The 14,620-nt window shown below is 37.5% G+C and overlaps 1 protein-coding gene across 2 annotated transcripts in view; it reads right to left on the bottom strand.

Annotated features, from left to right (window-relative positions):
- PDE11A (phosphodiesterase 11A) overlaps positions 1–14,620 on the bottom strand; it is a 450,256-nt gene that overhangs the window by 198,511 nt on the left and 237,125 nt on the right. For both annotated transcript variants that reach the window (XM_051849396.2, XM_051849397.2), the window contains exons 7-9: positions 5,577–5,652; positions 3,407–3,474; positions 2,326–2,418 (exon numbers count right to left, since the gene is read on the bottom strand). In XM_051849396.2, the coding sequence (XP_051705356.2) occupies positions 2,326–2,418; positions 3,407–3,474; positions 5,577–5,652 (237 nt within the window). The remainder of the gene's footprint in view (positions 1–2,325; positions 2,419–3,406; positions 3,475–5,576; positions 5,653–14,620) is intronic.

Genomic DNA, 14,620 nt, shown 5'->3' with positions numbered 1-14,620 from the left:
CAAGATAAAGTAAGATAAAAATGGAAGAGAATAAGATCAATGAGACAACACAAAGAGAAGAGGGACCTGACCAGGGCAGGGAGTATCCTCTTAGCCACAGTTGGAAAAGGAAAGGGGCTAGCCCAAGTCCTTGGGGAGGAGGGATGAAGGCAATAGAAGAATAGCATTGCATTTATTCTGTCTCCACAGGCTCTCTATACCCACCCCAACCTTTCCTGGTTCTGTTGTTATTATTCTTGTTTTACTTAAAATTTTTTCCTGGATAATTTTATATTCTGATAAAATAGCTCAAATCCCTTATGGAATCAGGCTAGCTATGCATATATAAATATAAATGTATATTTTAATAGAAAAATTATAAAAATATTACATTTATATCATGTAGTATATATAAATGTATACATTTAAATTTTAAGGATACATTCAAAATTTAATGCTTATTATACTATATGTAGATCTTACTCCTGATTTTGGCCTACTAAAGCTGTCATCAAATCATGTTTTTGTCTTCATAAAGTCCTGAGACTGAGAAATCCTTCCAGATTCTCTAGCACAGGCTCCTGGGCGAGGGCACAGGGTAGATGCCATCTGGTCTCTAGAGTCAGGAATTTATAGCCTGGTGGGACGAGGGCTGGCTGGAGGTGGGAGGGTCAAAACCTAGGGACAACATCAAAATTCTGACTGAAAACTCTGCTTTTGACACAAAATAAAGTGCACAAAATATATAAGACCATACATATAAGTCAAGTTCTTCAAAGGGTGAGATTGTCACAACACTGAGATTCAGGCACAAAATCTGCGGTGTTAGTAATAATTCTTGTGTCTAATGATAGAAAGTAATTGAGTTACATAAAGAAGAGGATGGGTACAACAAACCCAAATAAGCATTTTATGGTGAGGAGATTGTGGCTGGGGATAACAAGGTGCCTTAGCATTTTGTAGGTAAGTGTAACTGGCTCTGTGAGAGTTAGGAAGCAACGTCTGTTACTGAATCTTTTTAACTGAGGGCAAATGGCCATCCATGCTGCAACCCAGTTATTCTAGCCCCTTCTCAACACGATAAAGGTGCACCAGGATGCAGTTGAGGAAGAATATGAGTATATACGAGGACCACATTCTCTGTGTTGTATTATGTGTGTTAATTCCATCATGACAGTGCAGTAGTATTTAGACAGGACTACTGTATGGGAAGTCTTTATAGGTGCAGGAATAAAGAAACAATGGTGAAGCAACCCTGTAGAGATCGGAGTTTGATGATGGTGAAGGAGAACCGAAAGAAATGATGAACTCCTATTCTTTTCTTCCTCCTCCTTTCCCTCTCCTTCTATCTAGAAAAGTGTTTGTGTTAAACATCCTATATTACAAGTACAATTAGATCTTTCTAGAATTTACAGTCCAGCCAGGAAAAAAAAGATATAACTTATTTTATGTCTTTTAAATCTCAAACCAGGATATTACAGGCACCACTGATTTTCCTATTTATACTTCTCCTTGGTTTTTCTCTTTTTACAAATATTTGGCAAAGTACATAGAATATTTAAACTGTACATGTGTCATATCATAGCATATGACATACTTGTATTAACACTGACATCTGCTCTACTAAATAAGTATTTCATAGATATAAACAATATCTGGGAAATAATAGGTCTTAGGTCCAAAAATGCATCTGAGATTCAAAGGTGAGAGCTGTTCTTTCAAAACTATGAAATACATGAAACCTGTCCTCTTCATTTTAATAAAAATTTTTAAAAAGGAAGGAAAAAAATCTCAGTGGAACTGAAAGGGCATGTGGTACAAGATAGGAAACAAGGGAGTTCTTGGTGGTGGTGGTGGTGGTGGTGGTGTGTGTGTGTGTGCATGCAGAAAGGGTAGTGCGATAATGACAGGTGCTGTGTCTCTCATCTGGGCCAAACAAATATCCTCAGAGTGTGGTTTTCTCACATGATCGGAAAAATTGTAAGTTTACAGAATATTGATATATTCTAATCTAAGTTTATAGTATACTTTAAATCTTGGAAAATTATCTTTGGATTACTTCTATTTAATAAGTCTAATATTTCAAGTCTATATCTAACTGCAGGGCATGTATAGATGGCTTCCAAGGCTCTACCAACTGCCTAGAAACACACGTACCACTGTGTTCATTTTCTGTAGGAAGTCTCTAGCTTTCTCCAGCTTTGAACTTACGACCATAAAATGGCTAAGACCCAATGAACAGATAATTACAAATTTAGAAATAAAGCCCTATTCCAAGGACAGTTCTTTTCTCTCTCATAAAATTAGGCCTTTTAGCATATAATTCTGACAGGAATATGTACTTACGTCAAGAGCCACAGACTGTTTGGCCCAGGACTTCTTCACTTGATCGTACATAATCGTGTTGTTGATGCCAAGGCCACAGAAGATGACAAAAGCCTAGGGAAGAGAAAGCTTACTAATTAAAAATTGCAATAAATCATTGGCAAAAATCTAATATGAAAGCAGGCAGTCATAAGGGATAGGTATGAAATGTAATTTTATTGTACACAGAGGGGACCTTGGGGAAATATATGCATTAAATTCTTAATTATTATTGTCATGAAACAACTTTATAGCTCACTCTGCACATGAGGAAAATTATTAATTTAATGCCATTGTGAAGAAAATGCTTCATGCGTTTAAAAAACATAAAGTCTGGCTTAAATGTGTTCTTAATGTGCTAGGCTGTGGGCTGATTTAGAAATTCCATTTTATTTCACCAAAAACAACCTCTTTCAGTAGCTAGGCTATACAACATGTTGATAAAGAAATGGAGTGCAATGATAATGTAAGTGTTAACGGGGAGACTGATACAGAATCAGTTAATAATGGAGCTGTGTGGTATTCTTGGTTACAGAAAAATAATTATGGGATCTTCATGCAAGCTACTGGCGTGGTTGACAAGAAGCTCATGCAAGGCCAACCTCTTTAGCTACAGGGACTGGAGTGAATGGAAGCTTGCAAATAAAAGAAATATGATGCAATACAGCTTGCAGAGCTGGCTATGGGGTCTCATAACTCTGAACACTTATGAACAAGACAAGGATAAGACAATAACACTTCGCAGAAAAGAGGGAGAGATTCAATTCTGTAATAACATTGGGGAAAAAAATAACTGAAGGTTACAAAACAATCTTAGATTCAATTCTGTAATAACATTGGGATAAAAATAACTGAAGGTTACAAAACAATCTTATTAGTGAAAAATAGAATCAAATCTCACCTGAGTATTTATATATACTTAACTCTTCCTTTAAATGTTGTTACACCATTTAAGTACAGTAATATTGATTAATATTATTCATCCTTACAAATTTGGGCAAGAGGAAACAGGAGACTACTGGTTACTCGAGAATAATTCTTGGTTTGTAATTTATTCTCCTACCTCAAAAAGTCGTTGATCTGCATCATCAAAAGGTTTCCCATCAAGTCTATTCAACACTTGAGCCACCCCTATGGGAAAAGTTTGGGGTGTGTTATCATTTTTATTATGTATATTGAAGTTATAAAGCATGATATTATGGGATACATAAAGCTAATATTACAAATGAGCATATCTATCATGTTGCTACAATAGGGTAAGCCAAGGCCAACCCCATATCTCCATTCAGCAGCTGCAGAAACTCATTTTAAATTCTAGCCTCTCTAGCATACTATGACTACATGCAGTCTCTGTTCGTGGCTACGACATGTCAGTGAAAGTAGGAGATCTACCAGGCATCAATCTGACTCACTGAAATTGGTTTCCAATAGGATTTTGTACAATAACTCTGATTTACCTGGCGTGTGGCATGTGTGCACACACACACATACACACACATGCACATGAGGGGGTCTTCAAATTGTTCGTGGAAAATCTGTATTATGTAAAAATTTCATGGATTTTAAACTTTTTAGCACCAAAATAGGCTTATCTTTCAATTCCATTTCCTACAATCCCTTTTAAGTATCCTCCTATATACAATCATAAAAAACTGAATATAGATGCATATATATTTTTTTCCAATTACCCAAAACCAGGTACTTGAGAGAGGCAATATGGTGTATGCTTAAGAACATTGGATTTGGACTTAGATTTGGACTTCACCATCAGCTAGCTGTGTGACCCTGAGCAAGTCACCTGTTTAGCACTGAATTTCCTTAACTGTAAAAATGGGAACTAGGTTGTTAACTATTAGAATATTAAATGACATAATGAGATTTTTGAGAATAAATTTTCTTGTGTGTAATTAGGGAATACAACATGATATTATGGAATACATATAGTTTAAAAGGTTATTATAGTGAAGCAAATTAACATATCCATCAACTAACACAGTTATCCTTTTGTTTGTTTGTTTTTTGTGGCAAGGGCAGCTAGAATTTCATTTAGTATGAATCCCCAACATAGAACAAACTTATTAACTATAGTCTTCATGCTATTCCTTAGATTTCTAGACTTGTCATCCCACATATCTGCTACTTTGTATTCTCTGACCCCTATCTCCTCATTTACTTCCCACCTCCAAACCCTGGGTAAGGATAGGTTTCTAAAAAATTTTTATTAATACAACGGGAACAGATTTCATGCAATCCATAGGTACAGTTCTTAGAAGACAACCACACTTCCCTCCCACACCACCACCAACTAAATCATCCTCCCTCCCTCCCCCTCTTCATCAGTTTTTGCAGCGATATAATTTTAATTCATCTGTATTCATAGGCTTAATTCACCACTAACCATAATATTCAATAAGTAAAATGTAGGTAGACCACAGTTCCACAGAAAGATAAACAAGGGCTAAAAATAACAATCATATCACAAAATGTCCATTTCATTCCTATACATTTTTTTGTATTCTGTATTAACTGTTACATATCAGAAAACATGATATTTGTCTTTTTGAGACTGGTTTATGATAAGGACAGTTTTAATCTCTATAAACAAGACAACGTTTGAGTATTTGTAAAGTATTTAGTATATTGCTCAGAGAGGATACATATTTAAGAAATGTCCGTAATTACTACAAGCAATGGAAACTGATATGATAGAATTAGTCTTCAAAGAAAGATTGGATCTAAATTCAATTTTCTGTCTTTAACTATGAATTTTTCTAGCCTGGGCTTCATTCTGATGTTTGGTAACTTTCCTGACTGAGATTTTTGATGGGGAGGGGAGAAGAAAAAAACAAAAGCCCATTTTTGCCCATAATCCTGTATTCTGGGAAAATGTGGCCTGTTTCTGAACCATTGGGGCGGAAAGATGCATGTTCAGTTTATGTGTAATCCTGTGTGTTCTTTCTTCCTTTGCCCTTACACCACCTGTGAAAGCACACAGGTAAATGCACAGATAGTGGGAAAGTGTGTACTAGGAATTAGGCAACCCGAGTTTTAATCCTGACCCTGCTAATTGAGTAAATTTGTGACTTAGGTAAGATAAAAAAATTCTATTGATTTCTGAGATCTCCTCCAATTTCAAAATGTAAGGGTTCTTTGTACTTAATTAATATGTTAATTTTAATGAAAAATTCTGTTTATTTATAAAAGAACTTTGAACTATTTAGGAAGTATCTTACCAATTATTTGGTGGTTGCTATTCCAAATAGGGACACAGAGAACAGATCTTATGTGAAAACCAGATATCTGGTCAGCCTAGGTTGTAAGAAAGAAAAATTCAATATTAACTATACATTTATGATTTACAAATTATTATTATTCACAACAAATATTCAAAAATAACCTTTGAAAATTTATTGTTAGATATTGTAACATAATTTTCAAGGTGTATAATCACTTATCTCCTTTTTTCACTTAAAATATCACTGTGAAGAGCCCAAGGAAACCAAATAATAATCAACGAAAACACCCCAAACCAACACTCCTCCCCCAATCCCTGCAGCCACAGAGAACTGAATGAAAAGGATCCTAATTCCGACCTCACCACCAGACAAGAATGTGGGCAACTACTTCAGCTCTGAGAAGTCAAAAGTATTTTAATTAAACCATTGGTCAATACTTACCTTTAATTATTAAAAATGTTTGCACCTACAATGTTGCTATATGTTCCTAAATAGCCTATATTTTTACTGTTACTAAGTTATTATGTATGTTGTAAAATCATATATGAAAAAATAGAAATTGGGAAAGATAAATGTAGAGGTTGAAGATCTATTTCTCTAAACCCTAACATTTATTGGGAGATGATAGGTTTGAAATAATTATCAGTTCAAACATTATATAGTAACAAGTTCTACTTATACTAAAAAAATTGGCAATACAGGAAAAGTTAGGGAGGAGTTGCTAAGTGCCTCAGCAAGTTAATGTGATTTTGGTGAGAAAGATCAGACTGTCACCCTAATTCCATAGGAGAAAAAAAATGATATCAAGCTTTTCAATCATGGTTACTGAGATAAAAAGATATTTTTAAACATCCATTGTAAAACTTATGAGTTATATACTTTTTAAAAATTGAAATTGGGATTTCATTTATGCAGCCTAAATTTTATATCTGGTATTTCTCTTATTGGCTTTCCTTTTTCAGAAATTAATTTTTTCTATGTGTTCTATTTTTTGTACAAATATCATAGTGTCTCTTTTTAAATATTATTTTAACATTCCATTGTGTGCATATGGAATGGTATAAAAAAATCATAAACAGAGCTCAATAAATTTTCACAAAGTGAATGTACTGATGTAAAAACCATCCCTGGGATCAAGAAACTAAACACAATCACTGTCCCCAAAGCCACCTACCTGTCCCTTCTCTTCTCCCAAAAGACAACCAACCATACACTGACTTCTATCACCTTACATGAGTTTGCTTGTCTTTATCTTTACATAAAAGGACTCATTGAATGTACATTCGTCTACTTTTGGCTTCTTTTGCATAATATCGTGGTTTTTGAGATTTATCAATTTTGTTCCTTTTCATGACAATATCCCATTTTAGCTATGTGAATATAACATTATTAATTAATACTATTCTTCATGAACATTGGCCTATGATCTGTTTGCAGCATCACAAATAATGCAATTGTCACTATTCAAGCATATTCTTAGTATACACATGCATGCATTTCTGTTGTGTAAATATCTAAAACAGAACTGCTGCCTTGTGTGTATGTTCAGTTTCAATAGATATGTCCAAATACTTCTCTAAAGTACTTGTACCTATTTACCCTCCAATGTAGCTGCTATGTCAAAGGAACTGCTGAGCTATAGCCAGGACAGTCTATTCCATAAATGGTGCTGGGAAAATTGGATTTCCAAGTGCAGAAGCATAAAGCAAGACCCTTACCTTTCACCTTACACAAAAATCCACTCAACATGGATTAAAGACCTAAATCTACAACCCGACACCATCAAACTATTAGAGAACATTGGAGAAACCCTGCAAGATATAGGTACTGGCAAAGACTTCTTGGAAAAGACCCTGGAAGCACAGGCAGTCAAAGCCAAAATTAACATTTGGGATTTCATCAAATTGAGAAGTTTCTGTACTGCAAAAGAAACAGTCAGGAAAGTGAAGAGGCAACCAACAGAATGGGTTGCCTCTCTTAGTTTGTGAAGATATTTTCCTATAATATTTACTATTTTAACATTTGCACTTAACCCAAGTGAAAAAAATATTTTCATGTATAATGTGAACTAAGAATCAAGACTCTTTCTGTAAAATGGCTATCCAATTGGGTAAGCACTGTTTTGAGTGAAAAAAAAAATGCTTTTGCTCACCACTGTTGGTATAACCCTTTTATTAACTAAGTATCCATATATGAGTATTTCAAAAAATTCATGAAAAAAGGACCTAAAAAAAGCTTATTTGGTGTTAAAACTTGTGAAATACCAATATGAGGAATCTTCTAACAGTTAATGGAAAAAAAATCATGTAAAAACTTGCCATAGATTTCAAACATTTTTTGCATCAAAATAAACTTATCTTTTAATTCCACTTTACAAAAAATTCCACTTTACAAAAAAATACCCTTGTATGTTTGGATATGTTTTGGGAATTCTTATTTTTAACCACTAATCTAGGTGTCTATCCTTATACCAACACCATGTTACCTTAAATAATATAGTTTTTTAAAAAAGATTTATTTATTTTATTTGAAAGGCAGAGTTACAGAGAAGCAAGGGAGAGAGAGGGAGAGAGATCTTCCATCCACTGGTTCACTCCCCAGATGGCTGCAAAGGTGGGAGCTGTGCCATCCGAAGCCGGGAGCCAGGAGTTCTTTTGGGTCTCCCACATGGGTGCAGGGGCTCAAGCACTTGGGCCATCTTCTACTGTTTTCCCAGGCCTGTTTTTACAGCTGGATCAAAAATGGAGCAGCCATGACTCAAACCCACACTTATATGGGAAGCAGGCACTGAAGGCAGTGGCTTTACCTACTAGGCCACAGTGCTGACCCAATAATATAGTTTTATAATAATTTTTGGCATTTACTATTACAAAGCTTCAACTATGTTCTTTTTCTTCAAAATTGTCTTAACCAATTTTGAGCCTTGGCATTTCCATATAAATTTTAGAATCATCTCTCAGTTTATATGCATACATGTTGCTGGAATTTTTATTGAAACTGTATTGAATCCATCAATCGATTTGGGGGAGAACTGACACCTTAATAAAAAAAACACTGAGTCTTTCAATCCATAAGCATCCTTCATTTCTCTTAGGTTTCTAAAAATTTTCTCTCTTCAAAGTTTTATAGTTTTCTATGTAGAGATCTTACGTATAGTTTATTATAATCATATCTTATTATTCTAAAAATTCATGCTATTATAAATGATATTTTTTTCTTAAGTTTGTAATTGGTACAAGAAATATAATAAACTTTTCTGTTGTGGACTTGTATGTATCAATCTTACTACATTCAATTATCAAATTAATGTTTTGGATTTTCTAGCCACATCATCATGTCATTTTTTTTTTTTTTTTTTTTTTTTTTTTTACAGGCAGAGTGGACAGTGAGAGAGAGAGACAGAGAGAAAGGTCTTCCTTTGCCGTTGGTTCACCCTCCAATGGCTGCCGTGGCCAGTGCGCTGCAGCCGGTGCACCGCGCTGATCCGATGGCAGGAGCCAGGTACTTCTCCTGGTGTCCCATGGGGTGCAGGGCCCAAGGACTTGGGCCATCCTCCACTGCACTCCCTGGCCACAGCAGAGAGCTGGCCTGGAAGAGGGGCAACCGGGACAGAATCCGGTGCCCCGACCGGGACTAGAACCCGGTGTGCTGGCGCCGCAAGGCGGAGGATTAGCCTAGTGAGCCGCGGCGCCGGCCGTCATCTTACTTTTTAATTCTTATGCCTTTTAATCATGTGATTTTAGGTCAAGTGATTTTTCTTTTGTAGTATAATAGAGTGAATTACATAGGTCAATTTTCAGAATTCCATATGTAAAATAAGCAGAAACACAAAAACATAAACATTGGCATAAATCATTCATCAAGGGCACTCTTGCAATAGATAGGTATTTACTACCTCCTATGCACTTTGCTTGGAGTTGAAGATATTCAACATTTATGTAAATGAATCCAAAACATTCGTTTTTGTGGGCCATTACCTTTGAGGAACTCACAGTCTAGCAAAGATGCAAATAATGACAAAATAGGTGTCCAAGTAGAGAATGTTCAAAACACTGTTAAAAAGCCAACTGTTTATAGAGAAAACAGGAACTGCTTTAGAGGCTTTAAACTGGGTCTTCCAAGATGATGAAGATGATGAATTCACCTTTATTGGATGTTCACTATGTGTCAGGCACCCTGTTCACTTTCACATGTGTAACTTTATATATATATTTTAAAAAAATCTTCTGAGGCAGGGACTATTATCATCCTCCCTTATCAGTGAGACTTAGAGGAATTAACTGCCTTGAGAGGGAGAGACTGGTTCAAAGAAGGTTAGACAATAACAAACACATTCTTCAAAGTTATCTTCTAAAAGAACAAAGTGGTTTTCTTCCTCTCCCTAAGGATAAAGTCTGAATTGAGGCAATGCCAGCAGGCAAGAAGGGAAGGAAGCCAGTTTTAGAGAGGTTTCGCAGGTGTACTCTACAGACTCAGGCTGTTCTGTTTTGCAGAGGGAGGGTCATGAACTATTGTACAATCGTGGGCTCAGCCACAACTGAGCAGTAAGCACAATCACTCCGCCAACTCTGGGACGACTGTAGCCCCTGCCTAACCTCTCCTCAAATCTGAAGCAGGTGAGGACAGAGGTCACGGTGGGCAAGAAGGGGAACGTTCAGTGACGCAGGCAGCTCTAGAAGCTGGTGGTCAGAAAAGCAAACCTTGGGCTGCTTGCCAATGAAATAAAAGAGATTTCTGTTTGCTATCATTTTTAAAGCACTGCAGTTTTCCCATCAGTAAGAAGGTTAACCTTGAGGTTTCTGGTTTGAGGAAGGATGCTAGAGTTTGTTGAAGTGGGGAACAAGGGAAATTTGAAGAAAACACTACCAAGTTCAAGTTGACACACAATACATTTGAGATGGCAGCAGGAGAGAAGGAGGGGCTTTCCACTGGTAAAATCACTAAGGGAGAAGTTTCCAACAAACAACCTAAGAATTGAATCTTGGGGGGACACAATATTTAAGGCCAGAAGAGGACAGTGATGTTAGTGACAGGGATGAAAAAGAATCCCAAAACTCAAGCTCTTAATTTAAAGACTTTATTGCATCTCAACAGACTGCTTCAAACTTTCTGGAAATATGCAGATGAACATATATCCCAAACTGTAAAAGTATAAATATCCATGGACTTATAATTACATTTGTAGAATTTATTCTTCAGTAATTATCAAAGGTATGCACAGTAGTTTATATACCCAGGTGTGAACCACACCATTAATTATCATAGTGGTTTATTAGAACCTGAATCTTCAACTGGAGGTAGTTGGTTGAGTAAATAAAACTACTCTATACAATGGAATATCAGGCATATAGGCATATAGTTAAAACCATGTTATAGAATATTTACTGACATGGAAAATGCTTAGTATGTTAAATGATAATAAAGTGGGTGTCTGCTGGCATGCAAAGACATATGTACACCGAAAAATCCTGGAAATCACAATAGCTCCCTTTTAATTGCTTGCTTTTGGGAATTTTAAAACTATTGTTTTCATTCCCTAAAGTTTAGATCACTAACATGAGTTACTTGGGCACAAGGAAAAAAGTTACTTCCATAGTAGAACTAAGGGAGAACAACAGTGTCAGAGGCTATAGAATCGTCAAAATAGGAAAAGAACTGAAAAATGGATTATTGAATTAGCAAATAGAATAAAAATGAAGCCAAAGCTGGTCAAGGGAAGAAAGGATGGGTTTGGGAATAAAAGTCAAGTAGTTAGTCAAGTGGTTAGTCCAATGACGTCACAGCGAGAAAGCAGGACTACACTGATCCACAGCTACAGTCTACGTGAACTGAGCACAGAAGATGTGAGGCATTGATGTTGAGGATGTCTTTCAATTGTTCCCCGGTAAATAAGAGGAGGCTGAGGAGTGAGAATAGGGAAGAAGAGGCAATAAAGCTCAACAAAGTAGGAAAGAGGAACAAGGAATTATGGCAGAGTGATGAGAGTGAAATGCCCAATGTTAAGATTATTAAGGCCATTCTCTGATTGCCCGCAATGGCTATTTGCAGCAATGGCTATTGTTTCTGGATGGCTGCACTAGTGCCGGTTAGTTTGTGCAACTATATGAACAGCAAGGACCAGGAACCCATTTTATCCTCCACAGGGGATGAAGGAGAAGAAAGATAAAGCTCATCACAGAATTACAGGATCTCTGAAGAGTGACTCCCAAACCAGGAGAAAGAGGAGTAAGAAAGCATGGAGGAAAGAACCACCCCTGCTCACTAGGTAACCCCATCTCTCCAGATGGTGTCAATGGGGATCAAAAATGCCCACTAGCCTCACAACCACCCATGAGTCATCCCAACTCTGAATGCTTTAGTTTTAGCAGACATGTGTCTCGATTTTACTTTATAACTGGTTCTCATCTTTTCTTCTTTGTGCTTTTTCTTATTTTACAAGTTGCTTTATGGGAATACATATATGAAAGCGTTTCAAATTTGGAAGGTGTTTTGGAAATGTAAGTATTACAAATATTGAATGAGTATGTATCAAAACATTTCAACTCCATTGCTCCACACAAACTCTTTTTTTATTTTTATTTTTATTTATTTTTATTTTTTGACAGGCAGAGTGGACAGTGAGAGAGAGAGACAGAGAGAAAGGTCTTCCTTTGCTGTTGGTTCACCCTCCAATGGCCGCCGCGGCCGGCGCACCATGCTGATCCGATGGCAGGAGCCAGGTGCTTCTCCTGGTCTCCCATGGGGTGCAGGGCCCAAGCACTTGGGCCATCCTCCACTGCACTCCCTGGCCACAGCAGAGTGCTGGCCTGGAAGAGGGGCAACCGGGACAGAATCCGGTGCCCTGACTGGGACTAGAACCCTGTGTGCCGGCACTGCAAAGCAGAGGATTAGCCTAGTGAGCTGCAGCGCTGACCCCACACAAACTCTTGTTCCATCAGTTTGCACTGAAATTCATACCAGTAGAGTCTGAAAAGTTAGACCATGTGAGAAGAGGCAGCCTTCCTATGAGAATATAATTTAAAAACTACAGTATCTGGGAGTGCCTCGTTCTTTCTAATTGAAGATGCATCCATTTAAAATTGTTGCCTGGGATCTCTCCTCATGGGCCTTTGCACTTAACAGCTCCAATTAGAGATGATTTAGCTCTTGGAGCCATGAAAACATACTTGCCACATTTTCCAGTCTTTCAAAGGATAGCCATTAATGTACATTTTTTTTCTTTCCCCAGTAAGATACAACATTAACAATAACTTAAAGCCATCCCCTCATTTCTAAAAGGCTAACCAAACAGTGAGAAATGCTGGTATTAGCTCAAGATGAGGGAGTCAAAGTTCAGAGTCATTCCTGCTTTCCTTGAAATAATAATAGAGAGCGGATTTACATATGCCTATCCCACCTGCAGAAAGAATCAATCTGAATGGCTTCTAGAACACTGCCTACAAATGAATCCTTACCCTTCTGACAAAAAATAACTGTCGTTTGTGCTTAGAACTAAGGCATTAGATCCATGGACTATACAGCGTATTTGATCTCGCTGTGTGCTGCTGGCCTGTGGGGCCCCACGGGCTGGCCAGCCATGGGGTCCCCATGTCAGGGTTTGGTCTGATAGCTGTCGTTGTGTCTTTATTGCAAGGCGGATGTTGCTAGTTTCAGTTAGGGCAATGCTTTCCAGCAGTCTGGACTTTCCAGAGAAGTTGAGCCTGTCTGGTAAACAACAAGATGGCGCCGAGGACTGTGCAGTGAGCCTGCCTGCTGCGTGACACTTCATCTGATTGGCCCGAGGACACGTGCACACCGCGTGAACAAGCAGCCGATTGGAGTGTTCCGTACATGGACTAGAGCCCGCTTGCGATTGGTTGAATTTTGTATATAAGCTGTGTGCCCAGGAAGGAGGGGGCTTTTTTCTCTCTCCTCTCTTCCTCCTTTCATGCTTTCTCTGTCGCTGTTATTTTCTCAATAAAAGTCTACAGAAGACCGATCAGCTGCGAGTATCGTCGTTCCTTTGCGGGCAAGGGAACAGCACTGGCCCAGGCTTATTCAAGTCCTACTAATTCCCCCCTTCTTAACCTTCCCTGTCCCTTCTGGTCAACTAAAATTCTTAAGTCCCCTATCCAATCTTCTCTACCAAACCTTCATCATGGGAAAGGCTCTCAAACTGGCTGGCACTAAGCATCAGTAATTGAGGAGAAGATTGCCAGTAGCACATACATTTCAGAGATTCACAGAGCTTTGTCTTTTAAAGGTTTCAATCTTGCACAGTTCCCTTTGTAACAGGAGCATAACTGATAGAACATCAGGTGTTTCCGAGAATTGGGAGTAAATTGCCTTGCCAGGCTACTACTCAGCAGCCCAAATTGTAAGGAGTGCTCCACAACGAAGACTTGACAGGCAAAATGGGCTTTAACACTCTAAATCAGAGGACCTCAAGACCTGGAGCCCATCACCTTCTCTTTAAGTGCTATATGTCAAGAATGAGACTATTAAGTTGTTATAACAGGCCTTTTTTAAAAATTAGAGAGAGAACTTTTCATAGAAGAACTGCACTGAACCAAAGAGCTGCAAACTTAGAGTCATGAAACCTTGGCATTAACTGTGGAACTCTGAGATGGCTCTCCACGGCAGAGGAGATCTTGGTGTTGATGGGTTCCCATTACTCCTGAATTTCTAACCAACACATGGACCATCAAGTCTACACATGCATAAGACAATCCTAGTTTTTAGTTACTTTTGCCGCTCCTGCTGCTGAAAGAAACTTTCCTGTGTAAATGTTAAGTCCAATTATTCATTCCTATTGTAGGCAGAAAATAAATCATGCATATAATGGACCTGAAAATTCTTTCCATAATTATACATATAGAAGAAAACACTAAACTAAACAATAAAATATAGGACATTAGATTGGCTAAATAATGGGTTATTTTAGATTAGTATGTTTTAATGTGCTCTTTTGAATTACACATGAAAAGAAGGGCACGGAGCTTCACAGATAATGTTCTACAGTACAACTAATTACAGGGAGTGGAATTCAGAAGCATAATGCC

The sequence above is a fragment of the Oryctolagus cuniculus genome, chromosome 3 (assembly GCF_964237555.1).
Source record: "Oryctolagus cuniculus chromosome 3, mOryCun1.1, whole genome shotgun sequence".
NCBI lineage: Eukaryota > Metazoa > Chordata > Mammalia > Lagomorpha > Leporidae > Oryctolagus > Oryctolagus cuniculus.
The sequence above is the reverse complement of the archived record's forward strand: the minus strand, read 5'-3'. Positions and strand labels throughout refer to the sequence as shown.